Raw genomic sequence first — 18,480 nt, 5'->3', positions numbered from 1 at the left:
GCTCGAATCCCAACTCCTAATAGATAAGAGGAATAACTCGAGTTTGGGTGTCTTCCCCGAGCTCAGAGCCCTCTCCCCGGACAGCACGCCAAATACGCTTTATTCTGAAACTATTGCAAGTGTGAACTCGTGAATGTGTAATATGACTGAAGTATTTAATCTGCTTTTATTATTTCTCTATGTTTAGGGTCATGTGCTGGTGGAGATGTTGAGGTCGTGCACAAAGCTGTCGGAGACTCACTGGATTTACCTGCTAATCATCTAAGAGGCAATCTGGTAGAATGGAAATTTAATGAGAAAACATTTGCAGAGTATGATAAAGATCAGTTTAAACCAGTGCAACCACCATTATTTCCTGAAAGGATAAAGACGAATAATGACCATATCAGTATAACAATAGAGGATCTGAAACATCAGGATTCTGGAAACTTCACAATTGTTGCAGAAAAAGGAGGAGGAAGTCAACTTCCAACAAAACTGATTGTGCTGCATGTTCACAGTGAGTTTAATGACTTACTCTTATTCTGGCAGTGTGTTACTAAACTCCACAACAACATAAACATTTCAGAACTGATGTCCATGATCATTTAAGCCTAATTCATTTGTAAAATGTTGGTATAGAGAAAAAAATGCAAAAAAAAAATGACTGCTTGGTTTAACCGTCCCACAGTTTTGAATTCATATTAAACAGTTATTATTAGTGTTATTACTAAGAATTAGATGCTTTGTTTGCAGGGGAAACTTAGAGAAACTTGTTCATGCTTTTATCAGCAGCAGGGTGGATTACTGTAACGGTCTCCTCACTGGCCTTCCCAAAAAGACAGTCAGACAGTTGCAGCTCATCCAGAACGCTGCGGCAAGAATTCTGACCAGAAGCAGGAAATCAGAGCACATCACACCTGTCCTCAGGTCTTAACACTCAGAATAGATTTTAAAGTATTATTACTGCTCTATAAATCACTAAATGGCCTAGGAGCTCAATACATTACAGATATGCTCACTGAATACAGATCACAGATCACTCAGATCTTTAGGATCAAATAAACTAGAAATTCCAAGAGTTCAGTCAAAGCAGGGTGAATCGGCTTTCAGCTACTAACAGCGCCCCTCGCTGCTGGAATCAGCTTCCAGAAATGATCAGATGTGCTCCAACATTAGGCACATTCACATCAAGACTGAAAACACATCTGTTTAGCTGTGCCTTTACTGAATGAGCACTGTGCTACGTCCGACAGATAGCACTATTATGTTTTTCTCTTCTTTTTAATTCTTTTATAACACATTTTATCTGTTTTTATGCTTATTTATTTTATTTTTTTAACCATTTTTATTATTTGTTTTTATTCCTGTTTGTGTAAAGCACTTTGAATTGCCACTGTGTATGAAATGTGCTATATAAATAAACTTGCCTTGCCTTAATATTATTATTAATATTATTATTATTATTATTTCTACTGACATTCTAACTTATCTTAGTGTGTGAATATAGCCAGCTTCTAATGGTGAACATTTTATTATTTTTATAATCAGACTTGATATAAACAGTCTGCAGAAACACTTTGATTGACATTCTCCCATTGTACGTGTCATCAGAGGGGGAAAACCCCGCCCACTAGTGACCAACTCTCCATCTCTATCTCATTGGCATAAACAGCAGCCCTGAGTGAGAAGCAGCCGCCTGTCCATTATCCATTAAGCTACGGTCACACTGGGCTTTTCCTCCCATGGACTTCCATTCATACGCACGCGAATGCGTCCGACCGGAAACACAAAGTCATGCGTCAAGTTTCGCAGGTCGCTGCGGTGCAAAGTTCAAGCTTGGTGAACTCTGACCTGCGAAATCGCATCACTTGACTGCGTGAGAGCAATCGAGGATCAAAACTGGACCTTTCTGGACAGAAACTTAATACATGGAGCAATCGCTCGCTTTTTTAATGTTTAAACATCTTGTTTAATCCTGCCCCTTTTCGCAGTGCCGCACGACAGAATTTCGCACACACAAAGCCCAGTGTGACCGCAGCTTTAGAGTGTTTGAGCTGCTGAAGATAATGTCAGCTGATTTGAAGAGACAGTCACCAAAATAGCACAATTGGGATCAAACAGAGTCAGTTTCAAAGAGTTAAACGTTATCTGTGAGGTATTTTGAGCTGAATCTTGACACACACTCTGGAGACATCAGAGACTTATTTTACATCTTGTAAAAAGGGGCATGATAGGTAGAACCTGTGCGTGCGTATGTGCCTGTGTGTGTGTGTGACAAAGGCAAACATTTTTATGCAAAAATTTGTGCACCCTCTCTGTGGCTGCACAATTATGTGGTCTTTCTTTATAAGAGAAGATCACAGTGAAATGCCATTCGGTTTCTAGAGAAAGCTAGATAAATGTCATGTTATTCAGAAAGAAATACCTAGTGTAGCATTGACTGTATTGAGATGTGTGAAATTGAAGTGAAACTGAAAAATAGGCTGTGCAAAAGTTTGTGTGGATTTCAAAACCTGTAGTTAATTAATTAATAAGAATTTCACCAAACCAGTGGTGTAGTCCTAAAAATATAGGTGGTGTACTATTACCCACCTAATCCAAATTTTAAAAGTAGGCAAAGAAACGACGAAAGTCAATGCATCTTTGATTCAGTTGATAGATAAATATATATATATATATATATATACACACACACACACACACACACACACACACACACACACACACACACACACACACTGCACAGCTGTGGTTTGCTGACTAACTAATAAACGAGTTCAGGAGCGGGATTCTGCTGCCATTTTTATATTAAATTTAAAGGAGACTGAGGCGATCATTTAGTAGTGTACAGGTAATCGCAAAGGTGTTAGGGGGGCTGAATGGAAATACAGGAGGGCTAAAGCGACGCCCATGCTGTTTTATAATTTTACTTGAACGTTTCAGCAAGACTTCATTCAGCTGATTTGTTGAGATCTTCGAAAAACTCAAATACTCAATATTCAAAAATTAGGGAAGTCTAAATCACCAAAACAAGTGAGCATACCGAGAGTATGATCCTCAGAAGTAGTAATACCCAAACAGCTCACGGAAAAAAGTAGGCATACTGAGTATATGTGTGTACTACACCACTGCACCAAACCATATAATAGGCACAGGCATACTTTTGTCACAGCAGCTAAACCCAGCAGTGTCACTCTTATTGTTACGCATGTATGTTTGATTTAATTAGACAATGATAATGATGGGCTGCGATGTCAATCAATGCTAAATATTATGCTGTTGATTTTTTGTCACGATAATGTGGAAGCGCTAAAATAACCTAATGTGTCCTTGTGAATATCATTAGTGTGAAAAGGAACAGAAGTTGTTGTACTGCCCCCTAGTGTTCATTTTACCTAGAAACTACAGTCAAATGAATGTTCAAGTACATTTTTGTAGCTTCACAAAAATAACAACTGAAGCACATAAGCCTGTGTTGAAACAAAATAAGCAGTAGCAGAGACTCAGCTTAGTTTGTTGTACGTGTAGTGCGCTCTAAGATCAAGAGACGATCTGAACAGGTCTCAAATGCCACACTCTGCATGCACTTGGGTTTTGGGTGCTCAGAATAGCCGCGTTTCAACTATCGCGCCTAAAGCGAGCGAGCCAGGGCGAGCTGGGGCTTCGGGGCGGGGTTACGTACAAAGGCGGAGTTTTCCTGTCAGGTAAAGAGGAGACAAGATGCTTTCTTCCCTTACATTTGTTTTGCTATCGCGCTTGATCAACTCACTAAGAAAAATCTGAGTTCGAAGTAAATGCCGCCGAACTCGAATGTCCTTATCCAGGGATCGCTGTCTGGCCTTACACCAACAGACCACAAACAGTAAAAAAGCAATCGCTTCGGTGTTCTCCATCTTCCAGCTCTCGTAGTGATGCCAGGTTGTGTTTGTGGTTATAATTTGAGTTTTTTGCTCCCGCTGAAGTGGGCGGGTTGTGTGACGGGTTGTGTGACGTTTGATTCGGGGGACGTACTGGGGGCGGTTTTTGCGTGACGCGCTGCGAGCAACTAGCCCGACAGTGGAAACGCGACAAGATTTCGGCCTCATTTCTCAACCTCCCGGGCTATTGGCCCGAACTGGCCCGATTAAAGCCCTGGCTCACACTGGCCCGATAGTGGAAATGCGGCTAATGGGGGCCATATGTGTGTCTGTTAAGTCTGTGAGACCGTAGAGCAGGGGTCACCAAACTTGTTCCTGGAGGGCCGGTGTCCTGCAGATTTTAGCTCCAACCCTAATCAAACACACCTGAATGAGCTAATCAAGGTCTTACTAGGTATACTTGAAACACCCAGCCAGGTGTGTTGAGGCAAGCTGGAGCTAAACCCTGCAGGGACACCGGCCCTCCAGGACAGAGATTGGTGACCCCTGCCGTAGAGTGTCTAATTGACCATCTTAGCTTTAAAAGGGTGCACCCTCGAAATGTTCATCAGCTGAAAGTGTTAGGTACAAAAATGTTTACTGTTACACTGCTGGTATACTCAAATAATTAACTACTGCATATAATTCTCCAACAGATCGCATCAAAAATGTGGAGATTACGCACAAGATTTCCCGTCTGTCAAAAAACTGCACGTTTCATCTCCATTGTGAAACAACGGATGACCTGAACTCATCCTACAGCTGGATAATCGGTGATCAGGGCAAGAGTCTCGGACCGCAACTGAACATCAGCCTCCATCCAGCAGAGAGCAGCAGAGTCTCCTGCACAGCAGACAACACCGTCAGCAAAAAGAGCACTGAGGAGACTCTAGAGTGCCCTGAGGAATCAAAATACACAAGTACAGGTCTGGGTTCAAATAAATGAACTGCTCTAGTCATGAAATCATATTTAACCATCTTAATGAAACATTGCAGAGTCTATTATTGTCAATGATTTATCAGTGCTACTTTTTTATTTGATCAAATTAACTACCTCTCTGATTGGCCATTTACTAGTGTGAGGGCGGGGTCAAGCTGTCACTCACTTGAGCTCCACTAATAGCAAAACCACACTTATCCAAGCATGAGCTTAATTATTTGTTTTGTACTGTTCATGAAGTCTACTTATAACATTAGCCAGATTTACATAAACAAATATTATAGTTTGGCTTACATGTGTAACTGCAGACAGCGCTCTTGGCTAGTTTTGAACAGCAGACAGCGCTCTAATCCCTCATTTCCACTGGTATGGTACAGGTCACCTTTATCAGCCATGTGTTTCCACTGCTAAATGGTTCCACTGGTACCCTTTTGGTAGGCGTGGTGTATGACAGAAAGTTGCAGTCGACGACATTCTCGCTTGAGGTTCACATATCGTGTGAGAAGCATGCGATTATATACATTTTTTAAAAAAGGCGACGCAGTATGTAGTGCTGTCGCTTCACAGCAAGAAGGTCGCTGGTTCGAGCCAGGGTCAGTTGGCATTTCTGTGTGGAGTTTGCATGTTCTCCCTGCATTCAGGTGGGTTTCCTCCGGGTGCTCCGGTTTCCCCCACAGTACAAAGACATGCGGTAAAGGTGAATTGGGTAAGCTAAATTGTCCGTAGTGTATGAGTGTGAGTGAGTGTGTCTGGATGTTTCCCAGAGATGGGTTGCGGCTGGAAGGGCATCCGCTGCGTAAAAACCCCGTGCTGGATAAGTTGGCGGTTCGTTCCACTGTGGCGACCCCAGATTAATAAGGGGACTAAGCCGAAATGAAAATGAATGAATGAATGAATGAACATATGAACACATACAGAGCCTCAGAGTCTTCAAAATGTTACCAAGTATTAAAAAAATAAATAAATAAATAAATAAATAAATAAATAAAGATATATATACATTTATAAATATAAATATATATAAATTAATATTCATGCAAAAGATTTCTTAAATTATCTTAGCAGCACTCCAGTTTTGTCTTTTGATTGTTTTTCAGTTACATTTAGGATTAATTTTGGTAATTTATTTAGAATAATAATCGTATAATAACAATAATACTGTTACTTATTTATTTATATATATATATATATATATATATAGGCCTTGTTTCTGTGTCGGGCTGTTCTGGTGCGCAGTGCTCTGTAGCGTCGACCAGAAGGTAAAAGTTCAAAGAGGCAGTGTGCTGGGTGTGAGGGGTCCAGAGGGATTTTGGCAGCCCTTCTGCTCGCTCTGGATAAGTACAGTTCTTGGGGAGTAGGAAGTGTTGTACCAGTGATTCGCTCAGCAGTCCGAACTATTCGACGTAGTCTTTGGAGGTCGTATTTAGTAGCTGAGCTAAACCAGACAGTTATTGATGTGCAGATGACTGATTCAATGATGGAGGTGTAGAACTGTTTCAGCAGCTCCTTTGGGAGGTTAAACTTCCTCAGCTGACGAAGAAAGTACAGCCTCTGTTGAGCTTATTTGACAATCCTTGTAACAATTTGCACAAACAAATGTCAAGTAAATTTTACAATCTTATATCAGGCACAATTAACTAGTCAATATCATGTCAAATTTACTTGATTTATTCAGGAGTGTTAGGTTAAACATTCAGTAAAAGTTAATAGATTATCTTTACTTTTGAGTCTTTATTTATTTAAATAAACCAAGTAATGTCATTTTCTTGTTTTAGCTGAGGAAACATTGCTGTTATCAATTGAAATAAATCTTTAGTTTAGTAATCTTTAGTTACAAATTAGCACATCTTGGTTTAATTAAGGCACATTTCCACTTGAATTTCCATTTATTTTAGGCAAATTTATTTATCAAGAGCAAATTTACTTTATAAATGCTTACTGATGTCAGCGCTAGTGTTAGCACAGCTATGATTTTCTGAGTGAAGCGTCAAACATTAATGCTGATATTAAAATGCCAAGACCCAAAGCATGAGTGCTGCTCTTCTGTAAGGTGGTAACCTTATCTAAAAGGTTATCTAAAAATTATCTAAAACCTTATTTTAAAGTTATCTAAACCTTATCTAAAAAATTAACTAAAAGACAAACTCAAAACTCAAACTAATAATGATCAAACTCTAACAAGTCTTTCTCTCAAATCTAAACACCTAAGATTGCTTTTATTTTCAAAATACTTTACTTTTAATTCAATCCCTTGCAAAGCATGCTGGGAACTATCCATTGCGACATATCCATTATTAAAACTGACTTAATATTACTAGGTTTGCGACGATTAGAAAATATTTAAATATTACGAGTAAATGAATATTAATATTGAACTCTTTCCACTCATTTCAATTATTACATCAAGTAAATGTGTAAATATTAAGAAAGTTCTAGTTATCCTTGACACTTAATATTACAATTTAAAAACTATGAGAGTCAATTTATTAGATTTGACTACACTAAAAAGTCATTTCTTTCAGTCTGTGTTTGTGTTGTCAATCTCCTGCTTGTGTACAAGCTAGTGACACTTCTCTGTTAACCAATAGTGTTCAGCTGCTCATCTGACTCCACCTTCTGGTACTCTTTTGTTGTGCTAGGTACTCTTACTTAAAAAGTGGTACAGTACAGTTCACTTTTTGGTACCTTTTGACAGTGGAAACAGACATAAAACCGTAACAGTACCACTGCTAACAGACCATAAGCTACTTTTAACTAGGCTAATTCTTAACAGCAGACTGCAGGTGGTCCTCCGGGTTACTTTTTAACCTCAGACAGTGCTCTAGGGTGGTTATAAATCTTTAAATTACCTTTTAAATAACGAGATTAATGTGAACAGCTCACACACAAACCCTCTAATGTTTTGCTTAAAACTTTCATAACTTTATTAATGATTATTTTAGGTTCAAGTGTGCTAGATTTTGCAGTATTTGGCTTAACCAGCCTGATCTCACGAGAAAACCTAAGTATTTTACGTTTTGTCAGTTTAGTGGCTAATTCGTATGAATTCGTACGAGTTCAGTCATACGAAATTGTACGATTTTAAAAAGGAGGCGTGGCACCTAACCCCACCCCTAAACCCAACCGTCATTGGGGGATGAGCAAATAGTACTAAATTGTACGAATTAGATTGTACGAATTCATACGAATTAGCCACTAAATCAAAAAGTTACGAATTGCCGTGAGATTGTGTTGGCTTAACCGCTCTTGGGTGGCTCGCCAGTTTACTCTAATACATAAAATAGGTTATCTGACCAAAGTTCTTACAGGGAGAAGACTTTATTGAAGACATTGAATAGTGCAGTTCCTCAGCAGTGATGTTAACTCGTCGGTCTTCAAGTAACTTAACACATAGTACAGTGAGACAGTACTTTATACTAGCAACAAACAAACCATTGTGTGTTTACGAGGCTCAGCAGGACTCTCTTATCAGATGTTTCAGCTGTTGTTTGGCTTTTAAGGCCCCGTTTACACTAATGCGCTTTCATTTTTAAATGTATACGTTTTTTGCTATGGTTTTTGAGCCCCGAAAATGGAGCGTTTTAAAAATGATGGAGAGGCCATTTTCATTCTAAAATGCTGCTGCTCCGTGTTAGTGTGAATGGGGAAAATGGAGACATCTGAAAACAGAGGCGAGGCTGCAGATATTAGCCTCTCTGATTGGGGCTTTTTCCTCAATATTAAGTAGCCTACATACACTTCAGTCCTGCATCCTCTCCTTGTAAGTTCAGACTTCGCAAGTTTGATATGGAAACTAGACTCTCGAGGACATGTTGTGTTAATCTTCAAAGGGAACAGTGTACTCTATAACCTTACTCACATCACCCTGGATACGTTCGTTGTTTCACTATCTTAACAATAAAGTGAAAACATGATATAAGGAACTGCTATTTTCATTTTCATATTAACAACTTAAACAGCAGAAATGTTGAGGCGTCCTGCTGCATATATGAGCATCATCTTCACTGTGTGCATATTTATAACAAAACGGAGCCGATAACATCACTGCCTCCTTTCATTCTCATTGAAAATACGAAACACACCCTCTCTTTTGCTGAATATCAGTTTTAATAATCAATCATGGCCGTTATAAAAGCATAACGTACAGTAAGTTTATATAATATAGGAAATATTAATATTAATTACGTTAATCATAACTGATCTTTGCGTTCAGCCAAAACACGTTACCTGAGAACAAGTAATAGATTCAAAAGACCAAAGTCAGGGAATATGTAGTTAGATATAGACAACAAGATGAATAAATATCACGTTGAACAAATACAGTAAGACTGGATCTAGCGGAACAGTCCGACGAGCACAGCTCTCATCTGGCTAGACATGCTGCAGCGCATGCTAGAGTGTGTGTGGTCATGTGATGTGCATTTTCAGTGGTTTGATGAAGTCGGAGAGTTGTTCATAAATGCTGGGTGACACACTAGTGTGGACGTGGATCGTTTTCATTCTAAAACGCCATTTTTAAAATGAAAACGCGCTAGTATAAACGGGGTCTAAGTTACACCCATTGAGAACTCCAAGAGCTTACACCCATGATAAAAGGGACATTTAGTTCACATCTATCAGTTTGTGGGGGTTGAGGCACAGGTCACCCCAGCATACACAGAACTGACCACATAAGAGTTCATTCAATGTACATGCAATTGAACTAAACTGCACATCATCTTTCAAGTGGCATTTAAAGTAATTGGAGGCAAGCAGGGTGCAGCTGTTTATATGGCGCCATCTGCTGTTAACTAAGCCAAGAGCACATTTAGGGATGAATAGTCAAGGGTGGCACGATGGCTCAGTGGTTAGCACTGTCGCCCCACAGCAAGAAGGTCGCTGGTTCAAGTCCTGGTTGGTTAAGTTATATGCTAGAATAGTTGGCGGTTCATCCCACTGTGGCAACCCTTGATAAATATGAGGCAAAGGAAAATGAATGAATGAATGAATGGTCAAGGGCGCTGCTAATGGGGGGGGGGGGATAAGTTGGGATAATTCTACGGACCCACACACTTTTAGGGACCCCAGAGATAACATAAGACGACCCAACCTCCTCCTATAACCACTATTATGTTTTTTATAGTATAATTACCTCACGTCAAATGATTAAGGGAGTTTTCATTCCTCAGCTCATGATCTTTAAATAAAATCACACTCCACCCAGTGGTTTCCTCACTCTTTTACTTGGGTTCACGTTGAAATTCAGAAGAAATATGATAATTACTGCAGCCCACCGACCCAATAAATAAAAATGAACTTTCTGAACTATTTTTTACTCTCTGAAGTTAACAAAAAGCACTGATAAATCTAGATTATTGATTTTAAATGAATAGATAAAATTAAGAAACAGCAAAAAGGGCATAAACATATACTGCAGAAAGAAAACTGTAGTAGATGCTACTGTAGGACAAACTTCTTACACTCTTAATGTTAAAGGTTCTTTACTGGTATTAATTAATCAATGAAATGCATGATGAAATCACTCCAATACTTTCATTCCACAAATGCGTCTCTACAGATTATTCTTAGGTTCATGAAAATGATCTTTACACTAGAAAATGTTTTATTTGGCATCACTTTTACATTAGTTTAACACATGATTTAATTCTAAACTCTCTGTTTCACACTGTGACCAATAACATTTGAGTTGAAATAACTTACAATTAAAGATAACAGAAGCACTTCAGATCCCCATAGATCAGTCATAAAGAGCTTCATCATCATTATTAAGGCTCCTTTCTGTACTTTAATTTTTTCAGGAGTTCACACTTAGCTGATGAAGCTTGATGAACTCAGCTTATAAGGGTGCCTTCACACCTGCCTTATAAAGTTCGGTTGAATCGCACTGGAGTTTGTTTTCCCTCTTGGTGCGGTTCGTTTGGGCAGGTGTGCATGTAACAACTGCACTCGAGTGCGCACCAAAAGTGGACCAAAAAAGCATACAGAGACCTGCTTGAAGAGGTGGTACGCTTTCAAACGAACCCTGGAGTGGGTCATTTGTGGTGAGGATATGATCCGAACTAAAACAGACCCAACTGCAAAAACTACTGCGCCTTTTGGACAAATCCAGCTGCCGTAGGCCGATGCGCTGTGCATTATGGGATATGGAGGAACAATATTAGTTTACAGCGCTTTACCAACAGAGAGAGGGGGGGGGGACATTACCTGATGGGTTGTTGGTAATATTTCCGCAAGATGACCCAGTCGCATATTAGCTAAATATGGCCGCCGCCACGCTTCATTCTCCAAATGTATAGTTTGTCTAAAGCAGGGATACAATCACCCAGCGCAGTCGTCCCTCCATAGTAAAAAGTGGCATTTTGTGTCTGCCGGTTTGTTTACTTGCGGGAGTTCATTGGCATTTTCCTGCACGTGAATTCTGACCAATCGATAAGCAGTTTAGGAAATATGTTCAATAACATCTGGCCAATGAGACATGTGGATTTTGTCACATGATTGCATTTTGCTTCTTTGCATCTGGTTCGGACCAAAGCCAGCAGTGTGGTGTGAAAACGACCCAAAGACGGCAGAAAATGCTACAATGTCTCATTTATCGGCCTTGGTTCCGAACAAATTAAGCAAACTACAGATGTGAAAGCACCCTAAAGCTAGTTTAGTGTGCTGTCCAGAGAGAGAGAGCCCTGAGCTCATAAGATCTTCGAGCCCGGGGCTCCCTCCCATTTGCAAGGCGAGAGGGGAGTTTGAGCTCAGGTAGATCTCAAGTTACTCCCTTGCTGTAGTAGCTAATGAACAGATAGTGATTGCTCTCAAGAGATAACTACTTACTAGGAGCATGTCTATGGTGCCGATTTAGATTAATCAATTCACTTATGGCCCGTTTCCACTGAGTGGTACGGTACGGTTCGGTTTGGTACGCTTTTATAGCCGTTTCCACTGTCAAAAAGCGTACCGAACCGTACCGTACCACTTTTTCGGCACCCTTCCGAAAGGGTACCAAAGACGAGAAAGGGTACCAAAAGGCGGAGCTAGACGCGCAGCTGAACGCTATTGGTTTACAGAGATACGTCATTCGCTTACGCAACAAGCCAGGATGAAAACAAAAAACCCGCCATGTTTGAAATACACAGCCGACGAGCCGAGACATTACAGCGGAATGATTTATACATATAATAACGAGCCATGGTCGACCCGGGCTCAAACAAACCTTGTCGTCGTCTTGATAAACAGCCACAAAGCCAAGAAGAAGAGCAGATTTACCCTGTGCCCCGTAGTTTTTTACGAGGCAGTCTGAGGCGCGAGCGGTTTCGCTTTCTTGCTAGCGTTCGCGCGCGTCTCTAACATTATATCTGAAATAACAAACTTCTTGAGCTGATGATAATAACCTGCGCTTGATTATTGACGAGCTTTTAAAACCCGATCCTGTCAGACACTGACAAACGCGAGAGTGAAGCGTGAAGAAACAAAGGAGAAGCCGGAAAAAAGGAGCACATTATTTTTTCAGCAAACATGAACAAAATGCCATGATTAACTAACTTATTATCTTCACATTTTGGACTAATATGAACTCAGATTGACGGAATTACTGTCTAACAGAGGCTACATGTGCTGCTGAAGATTACAGACACAGATGAGAGGTTTTCACTGACTGTAGGCTATAATTTGTATTGTTTTGAACCTAAATACGGACGAAAATGTCTGCTGTGTGTATTTCTTTTGTAGTTGGTAACATTTCGGAGACTGTAAGGGGCTGTATGCGTCTATATATGTTCATTTATTTAGTTATTTAATATAATCACAGACGTTACAGTAGGCTGTTTCACTCTGTCATTGATCTGCAGTTATAATCAACTCATGTTCATTGAAAAGTTAGTAATAAACATTTCTACACAAGCATTTATGTGTATGAAGCATCTGTTTTGTGAGAAGTGCTTCTCATATGATATGTAAGTGACCCGTACAGCTTTATTGTAGACATTTCCTCGAGCGAGAATGACGTCGACTGAAACTGTCTGTCATACACCACGCCCACCAAAAGGGTACCCTTGTTAGTGGAAACGCAAGCCTGATAAAGGTGACCCGTACCAAACCGAACCAAACCGTACCGGTCAGTGGAAACGAGCCATTAAGTTTCATGTTTTTGGATGGTGGGAGGAAACCGGGGAACCCGGGGGAAACCCACACGAGCACGGGGAAAACATGTAAACTCCGCACAGAAACGTCGGCTGGCTTGGTAAGGACTAGAACCAGTGACGTTCTTGCTGTGAGGCAACAGTGCTAACCACTGGGCCACCATGCCACCCATCTAGGGAAGGAGGAGGAAAAGGGGTGGAAGGGGGGATCCTTCAAAGTTGATATGGTACTTAGGGTATTTACAGTGGCTCAGGAATCGTCTGATTGGTGAATCATGAATTGGCTAATGCAGGCCAGCTGTGTTCAATTATAAGCACATGCTCCTCTGGAAATTAGTTTATAAATGAACTTCACTTTTTAAAAGTGCAACTGCTGATTTTATTATGTTAGAGTTTTAATCATTCATGTTTTGAAATAAACGCTGTGCCTTAATTGTGTTGTTTTGATTAAACTCTCTCTTTGGGCTTCCATCAAGAGCTCTGGTTGACTGTAGGCATCAGTATCCTCGTTATCGTCATACTGACTGGTATAATCATAGCGTGCTTCCAGTGGAGAAAGCGTAAAGGTGAGTTTACATGCATAAACACGACATTATACAGTTTAAAATCATCGAAGTTATTCACCCTCCTGTCAAATACTTTCCAAAACTTTCTCAAGTTCAAGCAATTCCAGCCAAGAGGCCCAACAGTCCTAAAACGCACCCTCTGTCCTTTTATTTATTTTCTATTCACTTATACTGGCGTTTCATCTTTCTCTCCTCTTCTACATGTTATTTTAATGCAATCTCTACTTTTTAAATGATTTGTTTCCTTAAAATGAATTCACAACTAAAAACAATAAACTTTTTTATTATTAAAACTAAATCTGTACCTGATTTGACTGCTTGATGGTTGAGAATGGGGGGGGGGGAATTTGCGTCGATGTAATAATTAGAGTTTAAGTTTTATTAGTTAGTCCCTCACCATACAAAATATGATAGAAAATGATGATAAATAGTAGATAATTTATAGGTATAATTTTTACTTCTAGGCATTTATTGGGGGCCCCCAGATTTCATGGGGCCGCTAACCTTGCTTATTTGTTAAGTCAGCCCCTGTTAACAGAGCAAGTACATTTTTCACAGTATTTCCAATTATATTTCTCTCCTGGAGAAAGTCTGACTTATTTTAGTTTGGCTGGAATAAAACAGTCAATATTATTAGCCCCCACAAAACCTTATTACTTTTCATGTGGTACAGAACACACCACTGTTGTCCAATGACTTGCCAGTAGGCCTGTCACGATATCTATTTTTCGTTGTATGATATATTGCGATAAACAATATCATTGTCATTTTAAGACCATTTTACGCCACTCATTATATAATGCCAGAATGACAATATAATAGCATCACAATGCTCACAATGCACAGTACACTCATCCAAACAACACATCATATTTCATTCTGAAAAATATTTACTTTAATTACAGCCATTTTAATAATCAGGCATTGGAATCACAATCTGAAAACACATATCTTAAATAAATAATAATAAATGTTAACAAAAAAATGTATCCAGAGGCTTTAATATCTCCTACCAGATGTATTTTCAGTCATCAGACACCCACATGAAAATATACTACAGTAATTTACAGTAAAAACTAGTGTTTTTTTAACTATACTGACACTAATATTAGGGATGTCCAGATCCGATCATGTGATCGCAAAGTTGACCCGATCATGTGGTTTCAGACTCGATCGTAATCAGACATTGCCTACCAATCAGAACTCTAATATATACATGTACACAATATTATTAGCCCCTTTAAGCTCTATGTTCGATAGTGTACAAAACAAACCATCATTATACAATAACTTGCCTAATTACCCTGTCTAGTTAACCTAATTAACCTAGTTGAGCCTTTTAAAATGTCACTTTAATCTGTGTAGAAGTGTCTTGAAGAATATCTAGTCTAATATTATGTACTGTCATCATAGCAAAGATAAAATAAATCAGTTATTAGAGATGAGTTATTAACACTATTATTATGTAACAATGTGCTGAATAAAATCTGCTCTCCGTTAAACAGGAAATAGAGAAAAATAAACAGTGGAGCTAATAATTCAGGGGGGCTAATAATTCTGACTTCAAAACAACGAACCACAGAGTTATGGGAGCAGAAAAATATCAATCGGTGAACAATTTTTATATTTAAAATTAGGAAATATAAATACACATGCAGTGTTTCCTCTTGGATTTTTTCCAGCTGTGGCGACAGACTCTGTTGGGCATTTTACACAGATCTACCAACTACATGTGGCGTTATTTCATTGACAAATGTCGTGAGCACAGTGTTAAGTCGAGATCGCATTCATGTAATAGCCTACGAGCCTGTCAATCTCTGTGCTCGAGAGCCGATTTCCTCCACAAAACTTCCTAGATTAGATTTGCTAGGAATAATTATGAATGTCTCTAACAGAACTACAGAGTGGCATTAATGCGTCCTGAAGCAAAGTGAAAAGACTATAAACTCCAGCAAGATAAAGTCATTGTATGCAGAACCACAGACCTTTATCTATAAATAAAATATAATTATGGAAACTGTGTTGATCTTCACTGAAAGCTACGCCGTGTTTCCTAGCCCCACGCATCACACACCTGTCAGTCAGTCAGTACGTCACCTTAAAGAGTAAACAAAGAACGCACAGCACTACTGTTACAGAAAAGTTTGCGCTGTTATAATTAACTTACCTTTTAACACATTTTTGGTGTGATTATCACCCGCTATTAAAAACAAAAAACAACCGAATATTTTGAATGAGAAGCTGTAATGTAGCCGTGGCGGGATGAATTTTGGTGTGGCGCCTCGCCACGGACGAATGAATGTAGCGGAAACCATCACATGCCAGCAAACAAACCAGCAAACATGACGTATATTCTATTGATTATACATCGTATAGCCAGCAAACACGACGTATAGCCATTTCACTTTACTTCAGGACGCATTAATGCCGCTCTGTAGGTCTATTGGAGACATTCATAAATATTCCTAGCAAATCTAATAAACGCTGGAGACATTCTCGTTACATCAACGCACTAAATCACACTTCAGCAGCGTTTATTTAACAGCGCACAAGAAGATCTGCGCTTGAGCAGTGTATATTTGAGGGGTGTACAAGAAGTTGAGCATAAGCAGAGGAAATCGGCGCGCAAGCAAAGAGATTCACATGCTGTAGGCTATTACATAAATGCGAATGCGATCTTGTAATACTGCGCTCACGACATTTGTCATTGAAATAACGCCACAGGTAGATGGTAGATCTGTTTAAAAAAGGTCTGTCGCCACAGCTTGAAAAAAAATCCTAGAGGAAACACTGGTATATATATATATATATATATATATATATATATATATATATATATATATATATATATATATATATATATATATATATATATATATATATATATATATATATATATATATATATATATACACACACACATATATACACACCTTTACATAGAAACAGCAACACATGCGTTATGGCATCGCTTTGCCGGCATTTAACCAATGGCGTTTTTGCAACAAAGTACAACACAGAAGCAGCTTGAAGCGAAGTTTGTCTGCGGTCTGCAGGTATTATAAAGTTGATGACGACAACATTGCCATAGCAAACTGTGAGATATGTAAACTTGGCATTGCCTGCCGGGTATTTTGAGGGTATTAAGGGTATTAAGTTGAGGTGCTATTTGTTATCATATTAGATTATTTTTATATTTACCGTTGCATAAAAGTCCAAAAGTGAAGAATTAATGTTATTGATTACTTGATTGTTCAGTCTACCTCACAGAAGTGCTCTGTTTGTTAACAGATTTGTTGAATGTTTAAATAAGGTGAATTAAATAAGAAATAAGGAACATCCTGGATTTGTTTCTCCATTTTTCTGTATTATTTTTTTTTATGTATTATAGAAGTATCAGATCAGGGTTTCGGCGTCGGTAGATACTCAAAATCAAATGTCTCAGACTCAAACTCAAGGGCAAAAAAACCTGATCAGGACATCCCTACCTAACACCTCCAATAGAGATGTGGCACAATCAGCTGAAATGTTGCTAGAATTGGCATTTATGTAAGGGTGATATAAATTGAATCACCAAAAATGAGTGAACTCTTGTCCATGTGTTGCGCGATAAATCCATATATTGATTATTGTGACAGGCCCATGTGCTAAACTAGCCTAAATTGCTTTATTAATCTAATTAAGCCTTTAATTCGCCTTTAAGCTGAACAATAGTGTCTTGCACAATATCTAGTAAAATATTATACTGTCATCCAATGGTTACAATGGTCTCTAACCATATTTGAAGAATTAAAGTGACACAGGAGGGCTAATAATCTCGTCTTCAGCTGAATAATATATAGACCTCATTATCTGATATATTTCAGGACAAACTGAAAGTGAAGCTGGGATCACGGTCTATGAAGACGTCAAACCTGAAGCCCCTGCAAAGGTAAGCAGTTAATTTCGGTCTGTCCAATCAGACGTCTGAATGTTTTCACATCCAGGTGAATCTGCGAGAGGATTTGGTTATCTTTCTAGATGCAGCGGGGAGAATAAGTATTGAACACATGAATAATATTCGTAAAGGAGCTGTTGACATGAAACTGAAGCAGATTTGGGGAAAACCCAAACAATACGAGCATCAAAATAAAACCAAAAAATATTTGAAAAATTAGCTGTGTGTAACATAACAATGAAATGACAGAAGGAGAAAGTATTGAACTACTGAAATGAGGTTAACACTTTATTTAAAAGGCTTTTTTGGGGGGCTGGCAGCTTAAAGATGCCTCTCATATGGAGAATGAAGTCATGGTGTGGGTTTTTCACAGACTTCAACAGAGAATCTTGATGGTTCTGTGGGTCTTGTCTATGAAATATGAGCTTTATTTTGTATTCTCTATTGGACTCACATCAGGTGATTGGCTGGGCCATTCTACAGCTTGATTTTCTTTCTCTGAAAGCATCTGGGAGTTTCCTTGGCTGTGTTTTGGATCATTCTCTCGCTGAAATGTCCACACTAGTTTCATCCTAATCCTCCTGCTTATGTAGATGTTAGACTGAAGCAGTTGATATTCATTTACACTAAGGAAGAACTACTGAGAGATTTCAGTTGCTGTCTGGGCTTTCACTGCCGAGCTACACCTCCTTTTCTTCATGTGTTCAATAATTTTTTAATCATTTTATTTTATTACACATAACTTCATTTGTAAACTAATTCAGTAACTAATAAAGTTGTCTTTACATATATGGATTTCTGTGGTAGTTATAAACATCCGGGGAAAGTTTCAAGTCAACAACACCTTTAGAAATATTCAGAAATGGTGACTTTATCAATACTTGTTTACCCCGCTGTACTTCCTAGACACGGTTGTATATTTAGATGCATACCAGGGGCATTGCTAGACCCCATTTACTGGGGCACGTGCCCCAGTAATAATCGCCAGTGCCCCAGTAAATGCTTTGGGATACGATTTACTTTATATACA

General features: G+C 38.9%; 1 protein-coding gene across 1 annotated transcript in view; it reads left to right on the top strand.

Annotated features, from left to right (window-relative positions):
* The window catches only part of si:cabz01074944.1 (T-lymphocyte surface antigen Ly-9), a 29,210-nt gene extending 11,659 nt beyond the window's left edge, over window positions 1–17,551 (top strand). The window contains exons 2-6 of the mRNA XM_056462581.1: window positions 188–499; window positions 4,535–4,804; window positions 13,424–13,513; window positions 17,380–17,444; window positions 17,534–17,551. Of these exons, the coding sequence (XP_056318556.1) occupies window positions 188–499; window positions 4,535–4,804; window positions 13,424–13,513; window positions 17,380–17,444; window positions 17,534–17,551 (755 nt within the window). The remainder of the gene's footprint in view (window positions 1–187; window positions 500–4,534; window positions 4,805–13,423; window positions 13,514–17,379; window positions 17,445–17,533) is intronic.
* Window positions 17,552–18,480: the final 929 nt, after the last annotated feature.

Source organism: Danio aesculapii, chromosome 7, assembly GCF_903798145.1.
Source record: "Danio aesculapii chromosome 7, fDanAes4.1, whole genome shotgun sequence".
Taxonomy (NCBI): Eukaryota; Metazoa; Chordata; class Actinopteri; order Cypriniformes; family Danionidae; genus Danio; species Danio aesculapii.
This window is presented reverse-complemented; position numbering and strand designations above follow the sequence as displayed.